The sequence below is a fragment of the Strigops habroptila genome, chromosome 4, assembly GCF_004027225.2.
Source record: "Strigops habroptila isolate Jane chromosome 4, bStrHab1.2.pri, whole genome shotgun sequence".
Taxonomy (NCBI): Eukaryota; Metazoa; Chordata; class Aves; order Psittaciformes; family Psittacidae; genus Strigops; species Strigops habroptila.
Genome location: NC_046358.1, coordinates 28,797,983 through 28,808,762, shown reverse-complemented (window position 1 = coordinate 28,808,762; position 10,780 = coordinate 28,797,983). Strand labels below are relative to the sequence as shown.

General features: G+C 36.2%; 1 protein-coding gene across 8 annotated transcripts in view; it reads right to left on the bottom strand.

Moving 5' to 3' along the window:
- Positions 1 to 1,853: 1,853 nt before the first annotated feature.
- The window catches only part of PPP4R3A (protein phosphatase 4 regulatory subunit 3A), a 44,443-nt gene continuing 35,516 nt past the window's right edge, over positions 1,854 to 10,780 (bottom strand). For all 8 annotated transcript variants that reach the window (XM_030481781.1, XM_030481782.1, XM_030481783.1 and 5 more), the window contains 5 exons: positions 10,346 to 10,515; positions 8,375 to 8,517; positions 5,630 to 5,820; positions 4,891 to 5,117; positions 1,854 to 2,621 (listed from right to left, as the gene is read on the bottom strand). In XM_030481781.1, coding sequence (XP_030337641.1) covers positions 2,508 to 2,621; positions 4,891 to 5,117; positions 5,630 to 5,820; positions 8,375 to 8,517; positions 10,346 to 10,515 — 845 coding nt within the window. In that variant the 3' untranslated portion in view covers positions 1,854 to 2,507. The remainder of the gene's footprint in view (positions 2,622 to 4,890; positions 5,118 to 5,629; positions 5,821 to 8,374; positions 8,518 to 10,345; positions 10,516 to 10,780) is intronic.

Genomic DNA, 10,780 nt, shown 5'->3' with positions numbered 1-10,780 from the left:
CATCTGACTACAAGTCAGACAGCATTAAAAGATGCGCAGCTTAGTACTTTACTAGTCCCTCAGAGCTTCACAAAAATACAGAAAGCTCAAAAATCTACCTACTTCCTTCATTATTTTGACCCAACCCTGTAACTTAAGGACAGCATTTCTTCTGTTAAATGCAATGCTTCAAGTACTGAAAGTCCAAAGTCCCAGATTCCTACAAGTATCGTGAAAGTATCTGAAAGTTTAGAAGACCGCAACATCACACATCACAAGATCAAGTACTCAATAGCTGAAGGAACACAAACACACATTAACAAAAAATGTTCCTCCAACCAAGTCAGAAGAATGCCTTCCTGAAATATAGCTGGAGGACATGAAGATGACTAGATGGATAAATTTTGAAAGCTTTATGCTCAAGGAAAGTTTGACAGCTTGGGAAGGATTTAAATTCAGGCTAATTAAGAAAACCTGCAAAATTTCAGATTTTCTTGTCATGATGCCTGCTCTGACACCAAAGTTGCAAAAATCAGGTTTCAGGCAGATCCTTGAGACAGCATAGGGGCTCTCACACTGCAGCAGAAAATTGTATCCAATCTTGCAGTGACCAAGTGCTCATCTCTTGCCTTCTCTGTAAAATTTACTGCTGAGAACTGCCTTGTCACAGACATTTCAAACACACTGTAAAAACTCAACCTTGGAAAGCAATTTCAAATTAACGCCTCGAGGAAAAGATGGCTAATTTTTCCCTACTGCACACCCTTATTTAAATCTGAAATGACTAACATGTATTAATAAAGTCCCAGCACAAAGGTGTTGACTTCTGTAGTTGGCACAGAATCTGCCACACAACACACAACTTTCTGAAACAGTGCTCATCTACACTGGGGTGCGATCACGTATGATCCAGCCTCAGGTTTTCCTTTCTCGTACTTCTATTTGTATGTGATACACGAATGTGTTAACATCACAATTGTTGCAACACTGGTGCTTTGAATGTCCAAAAGGAATAAACTCCTGAAAGTACATCTAAGAAAGACTCTCCTGTTTGCAAAGGAACTGAATAAACTCTCCTTCAAGGAAGCACTGCTGTGCAATCAAAGCTATCTTCTGTAAGTGCAGTAAGGAAGCAGGATATAACATTTAGTTTCAAATTAATAACTATTTAGATTTTTGGAAAAAGGGGGAAGAATGTCATCACTGAGTCAGACCCAAAGTTTAACTGCTCTTTTTCAATTGAATATTTGAATAAATTTCAAAAGATGGTATCCTTGTAAAGACTTTATTCTACAACCATCTTTGCTTCACTAAAACTGGTATTCCAAAGGGAATCAGAGGTTTCAAAAAAAATACCACTAATGCCATTTTCCTTCAGCTTTAATTATTTCTTTTTTATTTTCGTAAGTCAAATGAGTCAATATATTGGTATTCCTAAATCATCCGTCTTGCATTTTGATGAGTTAGTCTACCACCGTTGTTCTGAGTTATGAAATTTCAAAGTCTCTTTGGAATACTAATTTCATATTTATAGGTTTCAATTTTTTTATTCCTATTTCCCTGAATTCTTTCTTGACAGTTGCTGATGTAAAATTTAATATAAAATATTTAGTCACAAAATAGTATTGCTTTTATGCACATTGTGGTAAGATTATTTCTTTTTTCTCCCAATAAAAACTATACCATCTTCCATAAAATCCTAAACATATTAAGAACTGTGATGCAGAACAAAATTACACAGGGTGAAACAGGTACCAGCACAACAGTGAGATTGTATTACATCAAAAAATTTTAATGGTCCCAAATATATACTCAACAACTAAGCATACACTCAGGGGGGCAAAAAAAAATTATGACACAAAAGTGACCACATCTAGAATTCCACTCAATCTTTAATCAAGAAGGGACAAACAAATCCCTTACCTCCAAAAAAAAATTCTGCAGTTTAAAGGGCAAAGGGAACAGATTTTTAAAAAAAAAAAAAAAAAAGAGGAAACTTTATATTCGGCCCTCCCCCGTAGAGGTTTTTAAAACCTGTTGTAGCTTGAGTAAAATGTTCAGAATGTACGATTTCAAAGGCAGGTCTCTTTTATACAAAGAAACTGCTGGCATTCTTAACTAGTGAAGAACTAGGGCAAAAACCGCCTCTTCTTCAGAAGTCTCATACATGGTCCAAGAAAGCATATTCTGATTGTAGCAACTGACCAGCCAATCCAGAGTTCCACTAACAAAACTCCTGCCCTGTTGGCTTTTTTTGTTTTTGTTTTGTTTTCCATTTCCTTCCCTGAGAAAAGGGCAACGTGTGGTCCAAGCTGGAGAGCTCAAAGGCGTAAGTCTTTCCCCTAAACGAAATATTTCCCCTCCTTCTGCTCCTTTGAATTGGCACTTGATTGGCAGAAATCCATTTGTATAGGTTGATCTGTGTCACACACAGTAGTTCACAAAAGATTGCTGCTTTGCTGTGGGTTTGTTTTGTTTTTGGAAAAAAGATCCTTCCCCCAACTGGTAATGTTCTTCAGCAGTTGCCATTATGATGACTCAAGCTTTGCTTTCTTTGACAAAGGTAAAGTTTCCTCTTTATCTTCATCTTCATCATCCTCTTCATCATCATCAGGATAATCTACAAGCCCAACAAGGCCTCCCTACAAAGATAGACACAATTACTACAATTAAGAAAATATCTGCACATATTCACATTTGTATTGGAAAATGATGTTTGCACAGAGTATTACCACAAGTATACTGATTTGGGAAGTTTTGAAGAAAATGAAGCAGAACAATAATAAATCCTTCAGTAAGAATAAAAATTACGTTGTCTTGAATGCTTAAATGAATAAATCCAAAGTGGGTTTCACCTATCCAACTGGACAGAATTATTTCCAGTTGAAATCTAAGAAAAAGTCTACTTAGTTTTTGTAAATGTCACTGCAGTTCTATCTGTAAAGATTTAAATCTTTTTTTAGGGAGCACGGCAGCCTGCAGCAACGAGCAATCTGGAAGCACCTCAGAAACAAATACAGAGTATCCTTCAATTGGAATTTTTGAATGATGATACTTTTAGAACACAGTCTGACCCCACAAAAGCTAATTTAAGTGTGTAGTAACTTAAAGAATTTTTTTGTATAATGTAATTGAATGAAGTGTATGGGTTACAAAATGTAAACAACTTGGCAGCTGAAAACGAAAGCATATCCAGTAGTATTAAAAAATGCCTTGTATTGCAAATAAAATTTTAAGATTAGGCAGCTGTGGGCCCACAAAGAAGTGACACAAACTTCTAGAATTTCCTCCAACTGCAGTACGTTTGAATTTCTGAAGTTTAACCAGCATTTGACTGCAATGGCAGTTACTGGTACTTTACTGCAAGATCATATTACTTATTCAGGTGTCTAATGATAGATATCCAAACCAGAAAATTGGCTACCTAAATACAACTTGATAAACAATTACACACATTCTGTACTGCCACATACAACGTAACACTGAGTATACTACACATAACAGGATCAGATAATGAATGAAAAACCCAGTTTCAACACTGTTTCTAGTTTGCAGCTGTGGCACATTCATGAACAGCGTACATTTTATACTGACAGGAGGTAGCTCATGCCTGAATCCATGAACATTTTTCAGTGCACTGCATATTCGATGTAACCTGAACATTTTTCTTTTGCTACTATGATGTGAAATTTTGGAGCCAATACCCTATGCAATATGCTCCATATGTAGACTCCATTTCAGATTCAGGGAACTACTGTCTGGAGAGAACAAGCCTCCAGCAGAAATATGGAACAAACTGAACTGAATTCCAAGCCAATTCTACCCCTTTTGAAAAGCACTTGACAAACTTCCGTATTTTTTTTTTTCCCATAAATGAAATAAATCTGCTTCCCTTTCCCCCCCCAGAAGGATTTAGAAGACGTGTCCCTTAGTTTTGCCGTCAGACAAACTCTTCTCATCCAGGTGTTGTCAGCAGAAGGTAATCCAAATACAAACTCTTAAGCTGTGTTTGATTATAAGAAAGAAAAACCCTAAAATCCCGTTTACCTTTACTAGAAGTTAGGTGAACAATCAGAGTTATTCTGAGGCTGACTGAGAACTGAGACACAAACTTGATCTTTCAGAAATGGAAACACTTGTTATGAAAGTAAATTCTCATTATCTGAACTATGTTGTACCAACACTACCTTATCTGTCCCCTAGTGCTGAGAAAACACCAATCACTTTATCTCCTTGACTTAGTTTAAATAGAGCTTCAGCCAAAAATCCAATAAAATCCAACAGCATTCTAAAACATATTTAAAAATGCTGGTTTGGGATATTCACTGCAAGTTCTAGCGACTCTTTTAAACGGGATTTCTTCTTCTACTTCAGTATGTTATTTCAAAAGGTAAAAAAAGTCATGCTAGGATATTAAAAATTGTTTACATTTTGGCTACAGCAACCACTGCTCCATAATACAATTTATTTCTTTCATATGTGCCAGCTGTATCATTCTGCACAATATTAAAAATGGTACCAGCAGTAGCTCTCCGTGGGGGTGGTGGGACATTGTGGAATCTGGCAAAATTTGGCAATGTTTCCAAAGTATTTCTGTATTTCTACCTGCCAAATACCCAGTGTAATTGAACAAAAGTGAAGTGTTGTCTGTATTTCACAGTAAAGATCACTGCAAACAGCAGCTAGTGCTATGGCTCATACTTTAAAGTTTGGGCAATAAAAGAGCTGTTATTTCTTCTTTTTATATACATGTCGGATCTCCTTAAAAATGCTAAAAACCAGACAAAATGTACACACAAACCAGACACTTCATTATTGCTTAACCTGTCAGAATTCTCTCAAACTTGAGAGATGCTAAAGCAAATCTCTAGTCTGTAACAATGAATTCAACCTACGTGAATTCAGAATTACCTTAGTTGTGATAGCTGCCATCTGAGATGTGCTTTTAGAAACTGATCCTGGAGACCCAGGGGACCCTGGGGATCCGGGCGACCCTGGGGACCCAGGCAGATTACTTGCAGATGACTGGCTGGTAAGGTTAGATTTTGTACCACTAGAAAAGGAAAGCTTGAAACTTGGGCTCTGGCGACCTGAAAGGTTAGTTTTCAGAAGAACTTCCTTTTCTTCACTCTCTTTTACTGGAGAGAGAAAATAAACACAAAAAAAAAGCAAAAGTAGAGCAGTATTATTAGCGAAACACTGAATTACGCATTACTTTACTGTGCAGGAAAAGGCTTAACACTTTATGTACTACTTAGTAAAGTGAGTAATTATAGACTTTATCATACTGCTATACCAGCTACCAGCTGTTGTCATTGGCCAGGAACGGACACTTTTATTCCACCACTGAAATCACCTGAACATTTACATAGAAAATTTTGAATTATAAATGTGAATAAAATGCAGGAAAACTTGACTATCAGTTAAGATTGCCATTCAAATGCTTAAGGAAATCTGTAACAATATTTCGTATCATTCTGCTTTTCAAGACAACAAAGCCTGTTTTGAAGGGGTGGTCCAATAACTTGGTGTCACAATTGCAAAATCTAACAACTTCAAAATACATACATGCAAATCCTTCACTGCAGTAGGACTAAAGAATACAAGTTATGGCTTCTGCATGAGCCATATGGCATTACTCTTCACTTACATTTTTTCCTTTCCATGAATTTACTGATAGGGTCCATAATATCTTCATCATTTTTAGTTTTGTCAGAAGGGGGCACCACTGCCTCTCCATCTTCCATATCATCTTCATCAGTATTAAACCACATTTCCTCCTCATCCTCCAGGGTTCTTGCATCCCTTCTGTATCTGTGGTTTCTCAAAATGGACCGCATGCTGCCGAACAGTAAGTTTAAAACTTTTGATTCGAAACCCAAATCATATTAATAATAAAACGTCTACTCAACATTTAGAGTGACAGCTTACAGATTCTAATATTGGAGAGCAATAAAAATACCAGCAGATCATTCTGTAATGTGAATCTTTCTATTTTCAATGCAAATATCATTAAAAACTTTATAAAGAATAAAATAAAGTACATTTCTGCTAATAGCACATTCAGACTACTCTACCCAAAACTTTGTTGCATTCAGGCTTGGATTAACAGTTTGCACAGGTAAGTAAAAAGTTGCAAACCCAAGAGTTTGGAAACTATAAATTTTGTTGGGTTTTGGTTTGGTTCCCCCTCACACCCCCCCCGAAAATACTTTATAACTCATCAGTATCTGGGGTCCAATGTCTTTAAGGAAAAAAAAGAAACCAACAACAAAACCCACACGACGTCCTCCCCCACCAATCTAACTCAAATATGACTCCAGTTTAAAATAGATACACTAAACAGACAGCTATGTCTTCCTGCCACATCCACCTGTTACAACTTTTGGTCACTTTCAAGTCTTCAGAGCCTTGGATACAAAGTGCTACTTGTCCCTCCCCATTTGACCTATGTGTTGGTCTATCTTGGCTCCACCTTCCTTTTTTTCTCACAGAAGCAGTATTATGGCCTTGGAGGAGAGGGATAGTGATGTGCACCCTGAAGAACAGGGGGAGAGATGTTGATTCTAACAGTCAGTTTCCAACAAAAGCCTGAAACCCTTGACAAAATTCCTGTAGTGCTTCTTCAAAATTTACTGGCCACAAGGTAAGTCCGAAATTTAATGTTTATCATAAAGTCTCTGTTACTGGAATCAAAATTTTAATAATACAATCTACGTTTATTCTATTCAGTGAGAAAGTCTTGCATTACTGACTGCAGCAAAAAGCCAGAAGGGAAAAATCAGGAAATTACAAGGTATTAAATAAGAATGTTAAATGTACTCTTATAAATAAATCTAATTCTGAACAATCCGCTTGCCAACACGATCATCTGGATGTATACATACTGCATGATTTTACACTGCATTTAAATTCAAGTTCTGCTAATAGTGCAAAACTATACTTAAGTGGCACTCTTCCGAACACTTTTGTGGCCCACATCAACAAAATTTTTGGCCTCCTTCCTTACTGAGCTATTCTTTACTAGAGTGTGTGAACAGATTCTTGCTATTTTTGCATTTTATTATTTCTGGGTTTTCACTTCAGAAATTACGTGGACTGTGACAGGGCTCGTGCAGCCACTAAACAAGATGTAAGAAGGTGGCAAAAACTGGGCTGGTTGAGTTACAAAGCTCTTGAAGCTGTAATTTTCTGTTGGATAAACTCATGCAGCACAACTATACAAAAATCACTTAGCCCAACTTAAGCCAAGCTAAGACTAATGTTTTACTTCCTAAACTCGATGGAAATTACTGAAGGAAGTAGCTGGATGTTCTTTCCAAGAATTAACGTAATCATTGTATTGAATGTCACAGGTAAGTGATAAGCTTAGCTGACACAAGACAAAATAGCAACATCTGAACTGTAAAACATTAGTACTCAGAATCGCAGATCCAATACATACTCTTGAATGTGCGATTATACTCTGATTTTAACTGTGTGGTAAGTCTCAAATTTAAATGCAGGTTAAGAAATCTTGTGGCAGGAAACAACTTAGAAGTCTGAAATTTCAAGATGTCCTAGTATGACTAATCAGGATTATTTTTTTTAATGGGTTTTCAAACTAGCTCAAGACAACAGAACAAGAACAGTTCTTGCTAACAATTCTTAAGAGTAACTCATCTATTCACGCAAGCAGTCCATTTCGTTTTAATGAAACAACGCATAAAACTAGTATCATTTGCCAAAAATAAATGGAGTAAAAAGTCCTAAACTTCCTATTTTTATACACCCTAACCTTTTAACCTTTGGTAACTCCTGTGTACTAAGGAAGGGAACTTCTGCTCTGGCAAACAGAAGAAGTGATTCAAGTGTTGCATCAGATGGGTTTTTACTCCATCAGCAAATCTAACAGTGATAAAAAAAGCATCCTCTGACAATTTCTTTGTATATTCTATTTCTCAGTCATTTTGGTAAAGCTTGAAATATCTACTCCCACAGCTACCTAAAATAAAAGGAAATCTGAAATGTGAATTTTTGGAGGAAAGATCCACTGAATGATAATTCACAACTGAACAATCTTTCAAATTAAACAATGGAAATTTGTTATTTAAGCAAATGAACGTCCGATACTTGACAGGCTTCCAGCCTCATTGCAACAGTTTCAAAAGTTTAGGATATGACAACTTAGCATTATTACTGGGGGTCCAGCAACTAATGTTAGCTGAAAGCTGATCAAGAGTTTGAAGCAACACATATGGGAATCACACTTTTAATCAAGTAAATTCAACAATGCCCGAGATGCAAGCAGGAGTCTAAATTATTTAATTTCCCATTGTTGCAGAACAACTTACCAATATTCCCAAAACAGATTTATAACACTAATATACTAATAAGAGCATTTAGCGCATTTTACCTGTCAAGTTTTGGATTATCTTGTCTTTCCCTTTGTTGCTCAAATCGTAGTTTCAGTCCTTTGAATGTCTGCACATAGTCTACATCTTCCAGTGCCTTCCAGTAATTTTCAATTACATGAGCCGTTAATGATTTTATATCTTCCTATAGGAATGAACAAACATAAAGTGACTTATTTTAATTCAAATTATTTAATAAAATATATAAAGTAACTGAAATGATAGATGATTTTAAACATTACAAAGGAAGTAGCATATTAACTAGCTTATGCAAAAATAAGTATTATGCATACAAGTGTAGTTAAATATCTAGAGCTTCAACTATCTGATCAGTGAAACAGGTGTAACAGCAGCAATTTTCTAGCAGTATCTCCTTCCAAACTCATGAACAGAACATAAAACCCCGATAGAAGATTATACCAAAACCAATTCTAAAAGGTCTTTCCCACTGTAACTTATAAATATTTTTATAAGGGTACCAGTTAATCACTGATATCTGTTGTCATAAGTCAATTATGTCAAAAAATATATTTATGAGATACAGACTTAGAATTCATATTATTTCTTTCCTCAAATAAATTACTTATGTAAAAATAACTATTCAATGTATTTGTTTAGGATGAGAACAAGGAAGATATTTTTCATCAGAAACTAACATGAAGTTTCTCCTCTATGGCCATACAGTGCTGGCCAAGGTTCTTTACAAAACCCTCTCAACGGTTCAGTTATTTCGGTTTAGGGTTGTGGTTGCCCAAAGCCACTCTAGCCAGCTGAGACTAGCACAGGTCTGCATCCTGAAGCAGGGAAGCTGCTCCTGGGCATTGTTTGGCTTTCTGAGCACAGCACAGCCCCTGGAATACACCTCAGAATAAACACCTTAATTACCAACTAATAAGGACAAGCAAAGAAACATGGATCTTAATACAATGATTATTTTCCTTTTTGGTTATGTGCTCAAAGGTCTCCTCTTATGAATGGTAACACATTAGTAACAACAAAAGCACACTACTTAAAAATTTGCTCTCTTTATAAACAAACCTGGATTAAAAAAAAATACAAAATTTACAGATACCAAGAACTCTTCTGGAAATGCAACCTGGGAATCTATGTGAAAAGGAAGATAACAAAATAAAAGACAATTTATTTCCCCATAGCATGAACTGTAGAATCAGCACCAAATCTCAGAGAGTACTGAAAGATCAAAGCATGGAAGTCAGGGCCACCCATATGGATTAACTTTTTTCACTGCTACAAAACTATTTTTAAATCAACTCTTCCATGATGATTAGGTCATCTCAGTCCTGAATTACCCTGAGTCTCAGCTCGAAAAGAGGCCATTAGCACCAAAGATTTCAAGAGGTGACCAAGCCTCCTTTTTTCCTCACCGACTTACTCCTCCATGACTGACTGCATGCTAGCTTGGCCCCACTTACCACATTTAGGGTATGTACAGCACCTTGTCAGAATCCGGATGCAGACAACAGTGAGGCAACAGTACTGTGCCGACAGCCAAATTGGCAGGAGTATTTTAGGAGACTCCCCACTGAAAGAACTTTGCAGCACTCTACTAATATAATCAAAAAAGACTGGTATTTCTTCTGTATGTTTCCACATTCGGTTGGGTTGACATTATAGAGCACAGCTAAATTGGATGGTTTTGTAGCAGTAGTTTCAAATTACATCCCTGTGATAACAGGCCAATCCAATCTGCATGATCAAACTTGATTAGCGCTGCCTTTGCACATCTGTGAATACACGCTATTGAGTGAATTTAACTTTCAAGTCACAGTGCTGTTTGAACATAAGAAAGCACATGTACAAATATGTAACAGTGGTACAAAAGAAAGCTGATTTAAATACAGTATCATACAGTCCCATTATGATAGCATAATTTAGGGTATAAGCAAAAAGGTCATCTTGAATTACAAGATTAAACAATACAGTAATTGTCTTCATCATGTAACAGCACTCACCACTCTGATAAATTCAAACATCTCTATTATGGCAGAGTTCATCAGATTATAACGAGAACCATTATTTAGAAATGCTTTGACCACAGGTTCAAACAAAAAACTTTTCATTATGTAACGGTTGTAGAATTCATCCTTTAGCCCAATTATCTTTCTCTTGAAACGAAGGGCACCTGAAACAGAAGGGTTACCAAAATATTTTTTAGATTTAAAAGAAAAAAAGCCCAGAAATTATTCAGTGTTAGGGCAATTTGCAACCTCAGTTCTTACACAGCATTACATTACTAGAACCAGGTAATACATTCAGCTATTCTCTGCTTCTCAACAGTCTTGACTATACTGCTGAAGATTACTTATCTATTTTATCATAAAGAAATCCATCATAATTGTGTACGAGTGAAGCCACCTCTGTTCACTGAAGAAATAATATACTACTGT